Below are 19,427 nucleotides of genomic sequence, written 5' to 3'. Positions count from 1 at the left end.
CGGGGCAGTGGGGAAGGAGGCATCTCACTGTCTCTATTGCTAAGCTAGACCTGTATTTCTTACTCCTTGGTCTTGGTGTCCCACTTATAAGTGAGAAGAGTAGGGCTGGTTCTTCAAATAAAAGCTTATAGGAGGTCACATGTTCAACAGATCCCCTTGCCCTGCCCTTGTCCCCACTCCTTCCTCCCACAAGTCACCTCAGAGGCAGGGGAGGCTCCTAGCTTCCTGCAGATCAGGGTTGGTAAACTTCAGGATGGAGGGACTACAATTCCTGCCTCTGTGGACCCTTCCTCTCAGGAAGTACTGGAAGCACAGCCTTAGGGCAGAGAGAAGAAAAGAGCTACTTTGCCCAACATCCCCACTCCCCCAGCCTTCTCACATGCAGAATCCAGATCAGCTCCTGCCCTTTTCTCAGCCTGACTTCTGGGTGTGAGCCCAGAGCCTGTGGTTTTGTCCACTTCCAATTTTGATCCCCAGAAAAGCAGGCGAGTGAATGCAGTGACTAATGTCATCAGGGAAAACAGCTGCACAGGAAAAGCGCCTGGAGGTGGTTTCTTAACCAAAACAAGCGTGAGTGGACCCAGACTAAGTCTCAGGGCATTTCCTTGCCTCATTTGGAGAAACTGGTCCAGGCTGCATTACTCACAAATGGCTTCCTGATTGCTCAAGACATTGTCGCAGGCCACAGGACTTGCCCTATGACCCTGGTGTCAACATGAGATTTTCTAGCTTGACATTTTCCCCACTCCTGGGTGGCCTCTGTCCCAACCAGGGCTTGTTCCTGGCCTTAAAGAAAAAGGAGTTCAATTCTGTCATTCAGTGGTGTTTCTTGGATCTGTGCATCCAGCCAGTATTTCCTGTGAGGTTTCTGGCCTGAGTCGGCCTGGGGCTCAGTGAGGGCATAAAAGAGGGGCAGTCGAGGGACACAGATAAGGGCCTAGGGGAAGTGCTTAGCGGCTCTTTCTGCTGGTGGAATCAGGAAAGTTTCACTGGGGAAGTGCCCAAAGAGGGACAAGACAATGTGAAGAAGGGCATTCCAGAGAGAGGGAGCTACACTTGCAAAGACAAAGCTACATGTGCAAAGACACAGAGTCACATGAGAGCGAGGGCTGCACATGCAAAAACAGGAATACGCAGAAGCAGGGGCATGTGCAAAGTCACTGGGGCACACAGGAGCAGGCGCTGTATGTGTATATGGCCATATAGATCATCGGCAAGAGATAGGTCAGAGAGGAGGCCAAGGATGCTACCATGAAAGACCTGGAATGTTATGCCAAGGTACCCATTCATCCCGCTGAGGAGCAGCTGAAGGCCAGAACAAGTGACCTGATGCTGAGTAAGAGAGCTTTGACTCTGCCTTCTCCCACCAGCTCGGCCATGTGGCTCACCACATCCTGGTGAGTCTTCCTCCTTGCTCTGCAGCCCTTCCCTCTCCACAGGGCACACATTCTCTTCCCTAGGGAGGACCGCCACAGTGATCTCCCGGTGGGCCCTCTCCCTCTCCAGCTGCTAAAGTTGATTACACAGCAATAGGACACTTAGGGATCCATGGACATGGGGCACTCCAGGGGGTGTGGAGGGTCAGGGGGAGGGCATGGCCATCCAAGCAGGGGGGGGCATTGTTTAAATCCCTCCTTACCAGCTACTGAAAGGGTCACACAGTCTTCAGGCCCAAATAGCCCCAAGCTTAGATGCCTAAGAGGATAAAAGGGGTGTTTATCAGGGGCACAGAGGAAGCTCACTGGCATCACAGAGCAGCAGAAGCTGTGGACACAGCCTTGAGTTCCAGTGCCCACCCTGCTGCCTGGTACCATGTGACTTTGGGCAAGTGATTCAACCTTGCTGTGCCTTGTTTTCCAGATTTGAAAGCGATTATAATTATAATAGCACCTGCCTCAGGAGTTTGAGGGTTACATGAGATATTGAATGTAAAGCACCAGCCTGACACATAGTAGGTGCCTAATAAATGATAGATATTGTTACGATTGCATTCCTTGGGTAATTATTAGCATCTTGAGGCTGGATTCCCCTCCTCACAAAGCCCCAGTACACACCCTTTAAAATTATGCCAGCATCAAACAGAAACATGGCATTGAGCAGAGATTCACTGTTCTCTTCAGATCCTCCTGTGTGCAGAGCCCTGAACTAAGTGTTTCCCGCCCCCTTATTCCTGTTGCCTGACTAAGGAGGCATAAATAGTATCCCTAGCAGGCAGCTTCCTGCTGGGAGTCTCCTGAGGAGCTAACACTGCCTGGCTGCTAGCTCCTTCTCAGACACACCTGACTTTCAACACTTCAGAGAGCTCATAAGCGGGTCCCCTTGGGCTGGGCCCTGGAGAGGTCTTGGCCACCCTCCCACCAAAGCGCTCACCCACCCAGGCCTTGGCAAGGAGTGTGGCCCCCAGGCGGCAGCGGCAGCTGGGCGCTTTTCCACTATCCTCAGCAGAGGACGGCCGGAACCCCAGTAGGCTCTCCGGAGCCAGGACCGCGCCCCGCGTCTCCGGCTGGCCCTGCCCCTCTCGGCCCCGCCCCCTCGGCCCGGCCCCGCCCACTCGCGCAGGGCTTGGACAGCCACGCGTGCGCTCAGGCCAGGCGGAGGGACTGCCCCGCCCTGGTCCAGTGATTGATCAGCAGTGATTACTGAGGCTTTAATGGTCCGCTTGGATGGGAATTAATTCTGGGATGGATAAATAATACATCAAGGTTTATGTAGTCCAAGGCGAGCCGTCAGTCCGGAGCCAGGAGAGGGAGCCGAGGGAGCCTAGCAAGTGACGCCAGCAGCCAAGGGGGCCCGAGTGAGCAGGGCATGAGGGGCGACTGGGCGCGAGGACGAGCAAAGGCAAGTGGATGACAGCATGATCGGCCCCGCGGGGCTGGCCGGGAGGCTGCAGGAACATGCTGAGCCCAAAGATCAGGCAGGCCAGGAGGGGTAAGTCCAACTTTCTGGGGTTTCTCTGGGCACCGCATGTACCTCTTGGCAAACGTACGCGGACACTTGGCCAGCTGTCACGCCGTGTGTCACTTGGGGCGGGCGTTCTGGGACCATTGCCGCTGAATGGTGAGCATCCTCCTGAGGAAGTGCCCTTCCTCGTGAAACTCCCGGGCTGCGTGCGGACCCGACCTGAGATTGCAAAAGGGCGGTGGCCGGCTTAGTTCCCTAGTGGGTGTGCAGACTTCGTCCCACATTCCACATTTTACAAAGTCCCTTGGTCGCGCCACATGACCTGGTGGCAACTTTAAGGAAACTTTGCTTCTTTACTTTAAAGGAAATGCCCAAGATTTGCCCTGTGGCCAACAGAGAAGCAGCCCTTACCAGGGAAGGCAATGCCCTGGCTTCTAGAAACAGCTGGGTGCAAGCGAGGGTCTTCATTCCCGCTGCTCTGCAGGCAGCATTTCCTCAAGCAGGCCAGGGGCAGGCAGGCCTTCCTGCCAGGAGAACACCCAGAAAGCTGCAGGGCCTGGGGCCAAGATGGGTGGATGAGGGAGCAGAGTCAGATCAGTAAGAGATGAGGGTCAGGAGGGTCCAGGACTGGGTTCACCAGCCTGTGTCCAGCCAGCATCCCAGCACAGTGACCTGAAGACTCGGCCACTGTATGGGGCTAGAGACAGGATCTCCATGGACAACTTCTTGGCCAGGGAAAGTGTCATTTTAAATGAGAACATCTGTCTTTTAAGAAAATAGAATGTGTCCTTACAGGTGGCCAGTATTTGAGAGGGCTGAGTTTCTTTTGTAAGCAAAGGAGGGTGGGTCTTTGGAGGTGGATGGAGCATCTCCCTGGGAGCTTAGAAACAGTTTGTGTCTCACCAGGTGTTTGTGGCAGGGAGTCTCCAGCCTCCTGTGGATTCACAGGGAAAGCACCCATCTTATTAGCACACTGCGAGCACTTGGATGATTTTCCTGGATGGGACCAGCCTTCCAGTGTGTTCCACAGCTGTCGGCACCCCTTCTTCAGGGTGCTTTCAGACAGACTGGAACCTGTGGCACCCCCTCTGTGGGGTGCTTTCAGACGGACTGGAACCTGCAGAGCCCAGTGAGCAAAGAAGGATGTTGTACGCTCTGCTGAGGAGGGGGAAAAGTCTGATGATGACCCAAGGGATAGGACAGACCAGATGCCTCTGCACAAGCTTAGTTCCACCCTCCCACTCCTGTGTAATGAGCTGGTCACTGGCCACATGTGGCCAGCAAGCACTTGGCATGTGACTAGTCCGGACTGAGAAAAAGATGCACCAAATTTTGATGATTTAGTTCAAAAAAAGAAGGTACAATATCTCATTAATAATTGTTTTACTGAAATGACAACATTTTGGATATATTAGGTTAAATAAAATCTATCATTAAAATTAATTTTACCTATTTTACTTTCTGTTAATAGAGCTATTAAAACATTTACAAGTACATATGTGACTCATATTTTTTATATTTCTATTGGCCAGTGCTAGTAAGAGACCAGTGCTTCAGCAAAGGGACTTTCAGGCAGCCTGTCTTTGAAATTCCAGATTTCTCATAAACATTTGTTTTAAGTCAGTGGTTCTCAAACAGGAGCAATTTGCCCCCCACCCCCACCCAGGGAACATTTGAACATTTGGTACTGTTTGGAGATATTTTTGGTTATTCCAGCTGAGGGGTGCTAACAGCATCTAGTGGGTATATGCCAGCCACGCAGCCTTCCCAGTCCCCAGCGTTCCATAAGCCTTCCACCATGGGGCTTTTGCACACCGTTCTTTCCCCAGAATGCCTCCCACATTCACATGTGCCCACATGCATGCATATATGTGTGTGCAAATGCGTGCGTGCATGCAAACACACACACACACGCACGCACGCACACACCCCTTAACTCCTATATACCCTCTGGCTCTCAGTTCAAGTGTTGCCAGCCAGGGAAGTCTTCCCACACACCCCAGTCTAGGCTGAGTCCTCTGCTCCATCTCTCCTTTTCTTTATGGCATTTACCATAGGTTGCAGTTGTATACTCCTGATTGTGACTGTTTGGTGAATGTGTGTCACTTGCATGGCTCCATGAGCTCCGTGAGAGCAGGAACCATTTCTGTCTTGGCATCATTGTATCCTCAATGCCAGGTACCTGGTAGACGTTCAACCTGTGTTTTTTAAATTAATGGATGAGTAGCTGGATAGAGGAAAAAGTATTTGCCTGGGTAGCTGGAGCACTCTCTCTGCCCTAGCTGGCCCAGTACTTAGGAAACTTGGCCTCGCCTTTCACTGACTTATAGGTTACAAATATTTTCCCAATTTGTCGCTTGCCTTTTACTTTTATATTAGAGGGTTTTCTTCTAGATTTAGATGTTTTTAACTTGTATACATTTTCTCTTTAGAATTTCTGTCTTTGCCATATTTCAAGATAAAATTGATGTTGCTGTTAAGTATGCTGCTTCTTTTAGAGAAAATCATCAGACTGATAGGCAAAGCTACAGCAGCTCTAACCATCTCCCTTAGCAGGAGTGTCGATGTCTCGGCAGCCTTGACGAATGTTCAGAGCCTGGTCAATACTTTGGGGATAGGGAGAGAAAGCTCTATTAGTGAGATGAAATACCTTCAATGGCCTTATTCTTGTGATTCTCCCACAAGAAAGTAAATCAATATTTATTGTGTACCCATGCTCCAAGTATTTTTGTTGAATCTACCTCATTTAAGTCTCATGACTGCACTATAATGTGATATTATTGCTACCGTTTTGACAAATGTAGGAGAATCAGGGTTGCCCAGCCAATAAATGTGGGATTTAAATTCAATGTCTGTCCAATGCTAAGGCCTCTGCCTTCTCCGTAACCCAACACTATCTGAAAACCACCACATGTGGCCCTGTGCGTCTCCATGAGAGCTGTAGATTCTTTCAGTGATAAAATGCAATGATATTTTTAAGAAGGTGCATCTAAACACATGGAGATTAGATTTAGACAACTGATAGAATGTTTCAGGTTGGATTATTGATACCCAGCAGAAAACTAAGCAAATAAAAAAAAGCAAGGCAATTATGAACTCCAGGGAAAACAAAAGTGATTCACAAAAGAAAAATTATTAACATATACAACATACCTCAAGTGGGACTAGCAATTAAATGATGCTAATAACAAAAATTCTGTTGATCTAACCAAAATTATAATGTAACTATATTGGTAGGGTGGAGTGGGTACTTACGGATGGTGGAGACAGGGGAGTAGAAGAAACAAAATCTTCATCTTTTATAGTAAGAAGTTAATAGATAACACTTAAAAGGAAAAAAAAATGAGAAGTGGTAATAAATAAATACTATCTGGAAATGTAGAAGTAAATACCAAAAGAACCAATGACAAATGTTGAAAGTGGCTGTCTCTGTGGGGTGGGGAATGGAAGTAAAGGGATAGGACATTGCTGGGTTTTGCCCCAAGGCTGCAGGACTACTTGAAAAGTGGTTAGGGAATGACAGCCCAGAGGCCAACTGACCTCACACACCTGCTCAGACTGGGGATCCTTCAGAGCCCTGGAAGATTCTGACCTTCAGGGACACTCATTGGGTTAGCAGGCCTCCTTGGTTGCTTAGCTATGAATGTTGTGGCTCCCAGGATGTACCCTTGGCGACACCATGATGCCCCTGCCCAGGCTTGTCAGGCACCATGAGGGATCCCTATGAGAGCCCTCACCACCTTCATGGCACTAATAGTGAAGCAGCTAAGGAACAGTCACCTTATTAGGGGACACAGCATCTGAATTTGCCTGATTCAGGGAGAGGACAAAGATTTAGCAGAGGGGTCGGTGAGGCATGCTGAAGAGGGGGCGTGTTAGAACCACTCATGAAGGGTTGCATCCAGGCTGTGGGCTGGAGCTCAGCCTCAGAGGAGCCTGGTCTGGAGAAGGAGGGGCAAAGAGGACGCCCCCAGCAGTCTCTTTATGTCCAGGCCTGCCCCTGGCACCGCTGCTTGTAGCTGATACCTTCCGCGACAGCAGAGGTGCCAATCCTGGACATCCTCTGCCACTAACAAGTCCTCCACCCCATGGCAAGAACCAAGCCCTCTCTTGTCTGTCCTTTCTAAAAATTTGCTCATAACTGAAGTGAAATTACAGAGGCCCTCAGATTAGCAGAGTCCGATACAAATCCTAGGGAACCTGATTAGAAAAAATAAAAATTCCCAATTTGGGGATCTTTGAAGAACAATGGCCTCAAATCACATTGCAGCCTGATTTTTTTTTAGCAGTCTTCTAGGAGTTTCATTGTTTATCTCTAAAATATTTTTCCCATTGAGGAATAACTTACTGAGTAAAATGCACAAATCTTAAGTGTTCTTTCAGTGACCAGCCTGAAGATGAAGAGAGAAAGCATTTTCCTTAAGCCCAGAAAGTCTTCTCCTGTGCCTTCCTAGTCACCCTCACCCTTCTCCCATCCAGGTTGACATTTTTCTGATTTCTAGCACCCTAGGGTGATCTTATCTATTCCTCAATTTTACATAAATGGAATCAAAGATAAGACTTTCCATTGTTAATACATTAAAGGCCACAAACAGTCCTTCCACTTTCCTCTTTAAGGAAGGAAGGAAAGTGAGACAATCTCTATTGACTTTAGAATGTGCCAGATGCGAGCTGGACCTTCCATTACATGCAAATGTCCCATTTTAATCTTTACACCAACTCTGTGAGACAAGGGAGAAAATAGAGGCAGAGTAATTTAAGTAAAATGCTCAAAACTGCACCACCAATGAGAGCAGAAGCAGCTTAAACACAAGACTCTGAGAAGCCTCCCTCCCAAATCCAGCGCTGTGTGGAGGCAGATGGAGGCTGATGTGTCACTGAGCAGCTCATGCCCCCAGCAATGCCAGCAATACAAAGCTGTCGAACCCTGTCCAGCCCTCACAAGCACCTGTCTCCATGGCAGGTGCGCACAATGCTATCCCCACGTGCAGGGCCCAAAATGAAAGGTGGAGACGGCCACCCACTCTGTCCTGGCCTGTCCCAGATTTGTTCCCCTGAAAGGCAGCCTGGCCAAGCAGCAAGCTAGTGGGAAAGGAGAGGGGAATTGGTATTTGATGGGACACAGAGCATGGGAGTCCTGAGGAGTTGACCCTCACCAGGGGTGCCAGGTGTTGGCCATGGGTGCAAAGGTGTGTAGTAGGCTCAGACGAGCCTGACCCCTACACCTGGTGATGTTGAGGAATCCCAGATTTGGCTGCTATTTTACTTCAACTCCCGTATTCCTGGGGGAAAAAAAAGATTTGCTATTCCAAACACTGTAGGCTCAGATAGCTTCCCCTCCCTGCTCACATGAGGAGTCAGACACCGATTTAACTCTTCATGCACTTAGCAAGTGTTTAATAATCACAACAACCATGCTAATGCCTGTTGAGCTCATGGGACATGCTGTGGAGCAAGCACAGCACATGAAATGACTTTATTTGTGCCCTCCAATGTTCCCACCTGGCAGGCCCTGGTTTAACTCTGGGCATGCCTGGATAGAGATGATAGGGTCACTTTTGTTTGCAGCATATAAGACCAGGTCAACATTTCCAGTCCATCATAACTAACTTCGACCTACCTCTTTGAAAGCATGTTTCTTGGTTTGGCCCTTACTTTAAAATCTCACACCCCTTGTGGCTTGGAGGCCTGTTAGAACTTCCTGTTTGAAGTCCTGTTGCACCTATCACATGCAGGCATGTGCATTATCTCCCTTCATCCTCAAGGTTCCCCATTGAGAAAGAGACCACTATTGCCCCATTTCTCAGATAAGGAAATTGAGTCCAAGAAAGGATAAAGAACTTGCCAGTCAGGAAGGGTACCCAATGAGGAAGGGGGGCCGCTGGGATCCAGAACCCAAAGGCTGCCGAATATGTAGTGTGCACCTTCAGATTTACACGCCAGGCTCAGATCCAGGCAGCAGGAGAGGAGAGCTGTCCCAGGTGGTGAAAGCCTCTGTGCCAAAGTCCTGAGATGCCAACCTGGGGCAAGTAGTGTGCCCCTGTGGTGGCTGCAATGCAGGAAGGCAATGGGAGGACAAGGTGATGTGAGGGAATGGGCCTGTCCCACATCCAGGCAGGGTTTTAGACAATGGAGTGGGGTCCCTGACTGGAGCCTTAGGCAATGAGGCAGGCTGCAGTGGGGGCAGCAGGCTGAGCAGGGAGTGGTCCTGAGGGCAAGGAGAGAGGGTAAATGCTTGTGGGAGCAATGATATTTCCCATCTGCCACCTGCAGAGAAGGAAAGGGAGACATAGGGGCCTTTGTCAGAGCAGATCTATGGAGAGCTGGGTCCCTGTGCTTCCAGACACTCTTCCCCCAGTGCCAGCTGTGGGCTGGGCAGCAGCTGGCACCTCCCCACCTTGCAGAGCTTGTAAGTACCAAAGTGTTTCTACACCACCGGCTAAGAACAAACACTCCCAGCCACCACCTTCCACCCAGCCCTTAGGCCACCAGTCCATCTGCTGCTGCCTGAGGTTCATGCCAGGAGATAAAGGTGGCTGTTTGTGCCCAGAAGAGGGGTGCTGCAAACTCAAGCCTCCTCCCTCACCAACCCTCACATTCTCCTTCTTCCCAGATGCCTCTGACCAGCTGATGGGGAAACAGAGTTTCCAAACATCCATAAGTGCGCCCACCTGACCAGTGCTCTTAGATGCCCAGAAAACACAGTGCTGCTAGGTGCTGGGCTGGAGCAGCTCCAATCTGGCCTTGAGGCCCCAGACAGCTGGAGAACAGGCCATGACCTTACTGTTTGAAGGTGGGGATAAATGATTTATTTGCAAGACAGGCCTGAACTGGGCCAGGAGGCCACCCTGGACTCCACTGTCCAAGGCAGCCAGACAGGCAGAGAGTCAGGACACTGCCCTGACTCTGCTGAAATCCTCAGCAGCCCCAGTGATTACTTAACCAAGGGTAGAGAATGTATTGATCTAAGCTAATGGCTCATGGGCAGGCAGAAAATTAAATTTATAATTGACATGGAATTATATTGATTCTGCTGATCCCAGGCTCTTGGTGAATGGCCTGCTCATCTGAACAGAGCAGAAACAGCAAGCAGCTGGGGTCCTGGGCAGCAGCCCCTGAACAATGTCCAGAGAAAGGGGAGAGGCTTCCGAGGAGCTCAGCCTGTGGGAGCAAGAAGCAGGGTCAGCACTGTCCACTCAGCACTTCACTGCTCTCAAAGCAAGCTGCCCATTCATTTCATTCTCACCACAGTCTAGAAAGCAGCAGGATCCATATCTGGCCCGCATTTAGAGATAGAAACCTGAGGCTCTAAGAGGCTGAAGGGCCTCAGGACTCGGAATCCTGTGCGTCTGCGTGACCTCACCTCTCAAACTTGAGGATTCCTGTCTCACGTTCACAGACATGAGACACATGTTTATGAGGGAGAGGCGCATGTCCAGCCAGAGGCGTCAGCAAGTTCCCAGGGGCAGCATAAGGGATGGAAGTCAACCATTCTGCATTGAGAGCCTACCAGAGGGGTCTATGCACCTTAAGAAGTCACTGCACTGACACTGACCCTTTAAAAGTGAATCGGGACTCACCAGCAGTCATGAGTCCAGGGAAAGGGAGTGGCAGATACATAGGGCCAGAGATGTGGCCCAATGGTCCATGTGGGACCTGTCAGCTTGGAGAGACCGAGGTGTGTGGTGTGAGAGGGAGAAGCTGAGCACCGGCTCACAGAGGCCCTCCATATCACAACCACATTGGACCCATTTCTCCGATGGCTAAGGATGTAGAGAAAACTGTCTCCACTCTGAAAAAGGGATACGGCCTCTTCCAAGGAGCCACAGCAAGAGAGACCCCAGAATGGGCTGAAGGCGGAAGTTGGAAGAGATCCAACAGGCTGCTTTTTCTCAGAGGGTGAGTTTTCATTAGTTTGGCAGGGGCTTAGGGTATGGTCTCTCCTAAGGCAGGAACGTGGGTCCTAGAAGAGTCAGGGTGAAAAGCCTCGGAGTGGAGCGAGACTTCCTGGGCTGGACCCTGCACTCTCTCACTCTCTGCATCTTCCTGTTCCCCTGCTGGGCACACTCTTCACCCCACAGCGAGGCTCCCCGAATTCATTCATCCCTCCTCACTTCACCCTGGCATCTCTGCCCTCTCCAGCCAGTCCCCACCCCCCCAAGTACTACTGTCTTGCTTCTGCCTTCATGCTCCCTTCTCCCTTTATAGGTGACAGCAAGACCTGGTGTTGGGGTGTCCATCCCCCATTAGCTCTGCCAGGGTAGGTGTGTGTCTTGCATCTCTGTATGCAGTGGCTCTCACAGGTGGACACACAAGAGGCCCCATAATCTCAAGAATGGATAAATGAACACCAGATCCACTGGAATCTAGGGCTGCCTCCTGCATGGAAGTAAAAAACAAACACTTCGGGTGTCTCCCGGCTTCCCAGTGCCCTTGCTGAAGACCAGCCTCAGCTGAGCCAGGAGGCAGACCCAGGAAGCATTGATTAAAATAACTTTCAAGAATGCAATCTTTTCTATTGATTTTTAAATCACTAAAGTACTCAGTATGAAAAAAAATCCAAACTCTCTAGTCTATCTAATCACTATTTTAAAAATTAATATTTTTTTCACTCCCAGGGGCAGGAATGGAGAGGTTGTGTACCCTATTGGCTCTAGTTCTTCATGCTGAGCTGAGGCTCATTAGGAGGGCTCGTTCTCTAGACCTCTTAGATGGGGACTTAGGCACAAACAGGTGGCCAGTTAGAGCCAGGAAGAATGCAAGTCACACATTAAGGTGGGTGTATGGGCTCATGCCTGCAACTCCAGCACTTTCGGAGGCTGAGGCAGGAGGATTGCTTGAGGCCAGGAGTTTGAGACCAGCCTAGGCAACATAGCAAGACCCCATCTCTCAAAAAAAAAAAAAATTAGGTAGACATGGTCATGCACGCCTGTAATCCCAGCAACTCTGAAGGCTGAGGTGGGAGAATCATTTGAGCCCAGGAGGTTGAGCCTACAGTGAGCTATGATCATGCCACTGCACTCCAAGCTGGTAACACAGCAAGACCCATTCAAAAAAAAATACGTGTGTGTGTGTGTGTGTGTGTGTGTGTGTGTATACACACACACACACACACACATGTTTTTAGAAGTAGGGGCACTCAAGAACCATCAGATAATAAATCATCTGATGTTGGTGCAGAATTCCCAGGACAGTGTGGGACCCTGAAGGAGGCCCCCTTTGCCCTTAGCTGCAAATTGCGTTACCTTTATGAAACCATCTCTTCCCGGTCCCTTTAGAGTGCCTCTTCCAATACCTCACCTCCCTCTTCTCAATCAATCTTTTGGCCTCAATGCTTACCCTTTAAATCAATTCAGCTCTGAGACCCATCTTGCTCTTTTCCCAGCCCGGCTTTAAAATCTCATTGACTTTTATAAATCAATTGTGTTCAGCTCTCCTGTCCTGCAGCCACTTCTCCTTGCTCTAGGGACTGCACTCACAGAGCTGCAAATAGGAAACATCCCTGGCCCACTGCAGGGTGCCTCCCCCCAGGGAGCATCTCCAGAGCTGAGAGCCTTGAAGCTGCCCAAAGGCCAAGGCTGCCACAGGTCTACTTAGAAGGTCCTGAAAGCCATCGAATGTGTTCAGTGGGGGTCTCCAAACCAAAGCAGACCCTGAGATAAGGATTCACATGTAGTAATCTATTAATGAAACCTTCAGAGGACACAGTTAGGGGGTGGGGGTACAGGGATCAGAAAACAGGACATGAGCCAGGTGCAAAGCCCAGGAAAGGGAGGTCTCAGCCAGAACCCCCAAGGAATTCTCAAGAAGTACATCCCTGTACCTTGCTAGAAATAAGCTTGGTCAGGGGCTTTCAAGCTCCTGGTGTGGGGGGCAGGGGGTGGGGGGCGAATGATATAAACTATCCACTCCCAGTCCTCCCAGTACATGGGCAAAACAGGCTCCAGTAGCCCAAGGCCAGTCTTCCAAAACCTGCCAGCAGTCCTGAGAAACCACCACCCCAGCCCTGGGAAGACAGTTGGAAGGAAAGCACAGTTGGGGGTGGGGAGGGGCACAGACACAGGAAAAGGGATCCAAGAGAATTTGCTCAGAGCTTCGACATATCCATATGATCTGAGAGCAATGTCATACGGATCATATGAACTTTGACAGCTGCCAGGTGCTCTTGTCAGTGCACAGCTGGGTGCGTGAGTTGATCCACACGCCCTCACTGAGCCCCTGGTTAGTGAGAGAGACAGGGTGGAGGAGGCAGGCTGGAGTCCCATGCTCACGCAAGCAGCTTACCTGCAGAGAGGGACCAGCGTGCTCACTCACAGCCACCTGATGGTGGTTTCATGGAAGGCCCACAGATGGGCATGGTTCAGGTTTCCACCAGCATCCTGGCCTGTCGTTGCAAGCTGGTTGGTTTAGCCTCTCCCACTAGCTTGGGAGCTCCGTGCAGGCAGAGGCTGTGTTCTCGTTTGTTGTGGTCCAGAGCCTAGTGTGGTACTTGTCTCAGATACTCATAAGCATGTATCAAATAATGATCCTTTAATTGCTATTTTAGGTCTCCTGTAAGGGATACAGCTCCACTCCAAAAGAGCTCTTTCATTTAAAACTGTTCATTGTAATTTACATAATCAACGAATTCATTCCCTTCATGTAATGTTCAATATAACAGTTCCGGGTGTCCCTTCAGGAACATGATCACTGTTCTAGGCGGGATATGTTCCTCCCAGACCTAACTGTGTATGAACACCAGCACCCTCTGAGAACACATTACGGTGTCTTTTTTAGGATTTTTGTTTTTCTTTCTTTTTTACATAAAGTGGTTCCTCCATATCCACAGTACCATGTTTGGGGTTTCACTTACCCATGGACACCCACAGTCCAGAAATAAACAATTCATAATTTTTAAATTGTGCTCTGTTCTGAGCAGCGTGGTGGAATCTCCTGCTGTCCCGCTCTGTCTTGCCCAGCACATGAATCTTCCCTTTGTCTAGCGTCTCCACATAAGGAACCTGCCTGTTTTCACTCAGTAGCCATCTCAGTTATCAAACGTACTGTCACCGTATCGCAGTGCTCGTCTTACAGTAACCCTTGCTTTACTTAATAATGGCTCCAAAGCACAAGAGTGTGGTGCCAACTTATTAATTAAACTTTGTCATAGATATGTACGTACAGCTAGTGCTCGACTTACAACCACGATTGGTTCCGACAGACCGGTCGTAACGCGATTTGGTCGTAAGTTGAGTAGGCTATATGCACACAGAGATGGTAGTGCTGCCGGAAGCTGGTCCGCACTGTCGTACGCCCAGCTGGGCAACGTTTGCGCTGCCAGATGTGGAGCAGTCGTGCCTAGCGATTGTGGTTGTAAAGTCGAATGGTCGTAAGTTGCATAGGTCGTAAGTTGATCAATACCTGTATAGGAAAAACTGTACACAGGGTTCAGTACGATCTGTGGTTCCAGGCATCCCTGGGGGCCTGGGACATTCGCTGGGAGTCTAAGAACATATTTCCCTTTGGATAAGGGGGGACTACTGTAGTTTTATGTCTTGTGTATTGTTCTGCAACTTCCTTTCTTCCACACTTCTATAATGTAATTGAAGTAAATGTTGAAGTAAAGCCGAAAGGGGAGATGGAGGAGTGGGGATACAGTTTCCAAAGAGTGGTAAGAGAGGCATCGTTGAAAAGGTGACATTTGATTAAAGAGTGAAGGGGCTGAGAGAGGAACCCCAGGGGATCCGGGAGGAACTGGCAAGCAGAGAGCATATGGCAGGCGCAGATCTGGGTGCTGGGCACATGTCTGGAGGGACAGCAGAGACCACTGCGGCCAGGACAGGAAAGGACAGAGGAGGACAAGAGGTCACATGGCCAGTCCCCAGGACCCTTGTAGGCCATAGTGTTATAGTGTGGGATCCGACTCTTGCTCTGAGACAGCTCAGGAGCCCACAGGGTTTTCATAGGGAGCAACGCTGAAGAACTAAGTCCCACGCTTAAGAACTCTCACTGGCTGCACTGTTTTGAAGAGGCTGCCTGAGTAACTCGGGTAAGAAACAAAGCAGCTGGGAGCAGGGCAGGTCTGAGCATGGGGTATCCACTGGCTGAGATGGGGGTACCATGGGAGGTGTGGGGTCCAGGGCAGGGAAAGACCAGCAGTTCTGCTTTGGACGTGCAGCATTGGCAGAGTCACGTCCAGGGTTGAGTCACATGAAGGCCTTCTGTGCACTGATGGTGTCCAAATCCATGAGGCAGAGGTATAGACAGACATGGGGACCATCAGCACTGAGAGGCCAGGAAGATGAGGAGATGGGAGCGGCAGCCAGTGAGGGAGGGGAGAAGTGGAGAATATGATCTTGAAACCCAAGGGTACAAAGTGGTCCTGGGAAACAGAGGAATCAGCCTCACAGTCAAGTGCAGCCAAAGGGTCAAAGAGTGGGCGGACTGACTAGACCCTTGGGTTAAACAATGTGAGGGTCATTGCCAACGTGATAAGAGCAGTTCTGGTGGAACAGATGTTGGCGAAGCCTGACTGGAGTGTGGTCAACAGAGAGCAGGAGCCAGGTGCGATGGCCGCTTGGGAGGCTGAGGATTGCTTGAGCCCAGGAGTTCCAGTCTAGCCTAGGCAACATAGTGGCGAGACTTTGTCTAAAAGAGAGAGAGAGAAAGAGACGAGAGAGAGAGAGAATAGGGCAGGAATTGGAGACAAGGAGTGAAGAGAGCTGAGCTGCTGGATAAAAAGAGAAGCTAACCATGTTAGTGTGTATATTTTGATGTCATTCTTTTCGTCTTTTCTAATGTGAATATAGCACAGTTTATTTGGCCATTTTCTTACTAATGGGCATTCAGGTTTTTGCATTTTTAGGTATCAGTGGGCATCCTTGGTTACGACTACCCTTGCATTGCAGCTCTCTCTGCAGAATAGAGGTGAGCAGCACAATCGCTAGGCTGCAGAGCCTGAATGTTTTGTTGTTGTTATTGTTGCTGTTGTTGTTGGGGTTTTTTTAGACAGGGTCTTGCTCTGTTGCCCAGGCTGGAGTGCAGTGATACAATCTCCACTCACTGCAACCTCTGCTTCCCAGGCTCAAGGAATCCTCCCACTTCAGCCTCCTGAATAGCTGGGACCACAGGGGCACCCACTATGCCCAGCAAATGTTTGTATTTTTTGCAGATATGCGGTTTTGCCATGTTGCCTAGGATGCACGTTTTTAATTTTAATGAATACAGTCCAATTATTCTCTGTAGTGACTTAGGATTACTCACAACCTCACCAACATGTGATATCACCAAAAAAAAGGTACCTATCTAAATGGTACACACTGCGGGTTCTCGTTACGGCTGTCGTCTGCATTTCCCCTCTCACTGCTGAAGTTCGGCATCCCCACTCCTGCTGGTGGTTATTTGTATTTCCTTTCCATTCCATTGCATATTCACTTCTTCAGTTGCTTCAATTCTGAGAAATGAAGGCTCCCTCATGGATGGGAAGATGTGTGAATCAGTGCCTCCTCTGCTGACCCCGCGCCTCGGGGTGCCTTGGCATTGTGTGGCCCTTTGCACTCCTCTAATAATGAACGAACCTTTGGGTACTTGAATTCCATTTGCCTACACCCAGGGTTTTGGCTACTTGAGTTTGAATTAGCGTGTTTTTATCCCAGCTTCATTTCTTTTAGAGTCTGTGGGCTCGCAGGCATCCTCCTTCGCACCCTGGCGCTGCTCTTTGGAGGCTCTGAGCTGAAGCACTTAGGGGCTGCTCAGACTCCAGGCGCAGGTTCAGAACTATAGTGTCCATAGTGAGCAGGACCAGCCAGAGTTTGAATCCCAGCTCTACCACATAAGAGTAATGCTGTATGACCTTGAGGAAACTCTTCTCTCCTCTGAGTCTCAATTCAAACATCTGAGAAATCAATGTTGCTCTGAGGAATAAGTGAAATTATTCAGGTCACCCGCCCGGCCCTAGCTCTGACCGTCACAGGCTCTTGTGCACGTCCATCCCTTCTACTGCCCACCCACCCCAGCCCTACCCTGCCCATGCACTGAGCTTCTTCTTTCTCCTATCTTACCCAGAGAGGAAGCCATACCGCCATGTCCCCCTCCAGCATCCCCAGGACAGCCAGGCCAGAGTCATGCAGTGAGAGCCAAGTCTACTGTCCTCAGTGACTGGGGAGGCGTGCAGCCTGCATCCTCCCTCATGGGCCAAATGGCAGGGCTCAGTGTGACCTGCACAGCCTGGACCAGGCCACTCAAGGGTTTATGGGCACCCTGGCACAGACGCAGCTCAGGGCAGCAGAGGCATGGGGTGGGGGCATTGTCATGTTGAGCACAAGGAGGGCCATGGGGAACAGGTAAGCTCTCTAACTTCACCAGGTAGGGCCCAGCTGGTAGGGCACTTTGGAGCAGACGAAGGCCTCGTTCCTGCTGCAGGGCACCTCTTGCCCCCTGCCGCAGCTGAGGAGAATGTCTTGCCACCTCATGCTCACCTCTAACCACCTGAGCTCAGGCTCCACATCCTGTCACCTCCCGGGAAGTTAGATCTTGACTCATAACCCCACCTGACTCTCACACACAGCCTCCACCTCTGCCAGTCCAAATGCACTTAAACCGGCTCGGGCCCCTCCAGTCCTAGCAAGGGGCACCCTGCCCCTCCATGCCACCCTCCCCTCCAGCATACTCCCTGCTCCTCTCCTGCTTGCAGGGAACATTCCCGAAAGAGTTCTCCAGGCTCCTTTACTGCACTCCCCCTCCATCCCCCCTTATACTCTTTCTGTAAGGTGGCCCTCATGCACCCACAGCCCTCCACCCATGACTCTGCCACCTTAACTCTGTTCCCTTGGCATGTGCTTTACCTGCTTTTGAACATTTTGTTTATAATTGACACATAATAATTGTACATGCCTGTGTGTGCAGTGTGATGTTTCGGTACATGTGTACATTGCATAATGATCAAATCAGGGTAGTGAGCTTGTCAGTCACCTCGAACCTTTACCATGTCTTTGTGGTGATAACTTTCAAGATCTACTTCTCTAGCTGTCTTAAAATGCACAGTCTTGTTATTAGCTACAGTCTGCCTGCTGTGTAATTGACCACAGGGCTTATTCTTCCTGTCTGACTGTAACTTGCACCCACTGATGGAGGGGAGGGGAAGGGGGGGAGGTGAGGATAAGTGGGTCTGTGTGCGCCCCTTCCCCGCAACCCCCTCAGGGCCTCCTACACTACTGTCTTCCTGGCAGTTCTCCCCTCTCTCTGGCTGCTCCTCCCAGTGTCTCACACAAGCAAACTGCCTCTTTCTGGCCTCCGGGCCGGGTTCCTTAGGGTTCTCACCTCGTCCTCCTTTCTCACTCCATAGCTTCCTGGGAGAGTCCATGGTCCCCTGTGGCCATCTCACGAAGGGGTGAGGCGCACCGGCCCTGAAGTTACACAAACTCACATTGGTAAACAGGCTGTGCCACCTGCCAGCGGCCTGCCTCAGCCCTCCAAACCTCAGCGTGCACATCTGAGAAACAGAATTAATAACACTTGCCATCAGAAGCAAATGTAACAATTTATACAGAGCAGAGTCCATGCATAGCATATAGGGTCTGAGCACCCAGTGACCAGTGGCTGCTATTACCATTGAAATCACTCACTGAGCTCCTCCTGTGTGGGGGTCCTGATGCGTAGTGCCTCCCTGAGCTGACTCTCTAGCCGCCCTCTGGGTCACATTCGACTTCCTCCTGGACCTATTCTCTCGGGTGTGACTAAGAAAGTCCAACATTGCTGTAGGCCATTATCCTAAGCACACCACTGCAGGAACAGAAAGCCAATGCTGCTTCTTCTCACTTAGGAGTGGGAGCTAAATGTCGAGTACACATGGACATAGAGGTGAACAACGCACACTGGGGCCTGCTTCACGGCAGAGGGTGGGAGAAGGGTGAGGATCGAAAAACCACCTATTGGGTCCTATGCTTAGTACCTGGGTGACAAAATAATCCGTATGTCAAACTCCCGTGACATGCAATTTACCTATGTAACAAACCTGCACGTGTTCCCTGAGTCTAAAATAAAAGTTTAAAAACATTAATAAATGAAAAGAAAGTCCAACATGTCCCAGTTCACCTTGCACTTTAGTAGCTTTCTCCCCTCCCCCTCCCCCTCTGCACACAGTCAGGAACCTATCTTCCTGAATGTCTCTCAGAGTGGCTGCCTGCTCTCTGCATCCTGGAGATATGCCCCCTGTGTCCTCTCCTCCTCTCCTACCCTGGCTGGTCCCATCAGCTTCCCCAGTTTCCCAGCATCGGAGTCAGGCCTCCAGGGCTCCTGGGTGAGTCTGTAGGCGCTCGCCTCGGGGTCTCCCTCCTCTGTGAACTGACACCTGGACCAAGATCTCAGATTCCCAACTTAAGATCACTTCAAACTGGTGCATGTGCACAGACACACACGCACACACACACGTGCACAGGCACACACGCACACACACACACACACGCACAGGCACACACACACGTGCACAGGCACACACGCACACACACACACATGCACAGGCACACACACGTGCACAGGCACACATGCAC

At 50.3% G+C, this 19,427-nt stretch overlaps 1 protein-coding gene across 8 annotated transcripts in view; it reads left to right on the top strand.

The window, feature by feature from the left end:
• Positions 1-19,427, top strand: part of ARHGAP22 (Rho GTPase activating protein 22) — a 214,178-nt gene that overhangs the window by 55,072 nt on the left and 139,679 nt on the right. For 3 of the 8 annotated variants that reach the window (XM_032266838.1, XM_032266834.1, XM_032266832.1), the window contains exon 1: positions 2,558-2,928. The exons of the other annotated variants lie outside the window; for them this stretch is intronic. In XM_032266838.1, coding sequence (XP_032122729.1) covers positions 2,895-2,928 — 34 coding nt within the window. In that variant the 5' untranslated portion in view covers positions 2,558-2,894. Of the gene's footprint in view, positions 1-2,557; positions 2,929-19,427 lie in introns of those variants that run through there. 8 annotated transcript variants of the gene reach the window in all.

Source organism: Sapajus apella, unplaced genomic scaffold (genome assembly GCF_009761245.1).
Source record: "Sapajus apella isolate SASKATOON/1434 unplaced genomic scaffold, GSC_monkey_1.0 scaffold161, whole genome shotgun sequence".
Taxonomy (NCBI): Eukaryota; Metazoa; Chordata; class Mammalia; order Primates; family Cebidae; genus Sapajus; species Sapajus apella.
The sequence above is the reverse complement of the archived record's forward strand: the minus strand, read 5'-3'. Positions and strand labels throughout refer to the sequence as shown.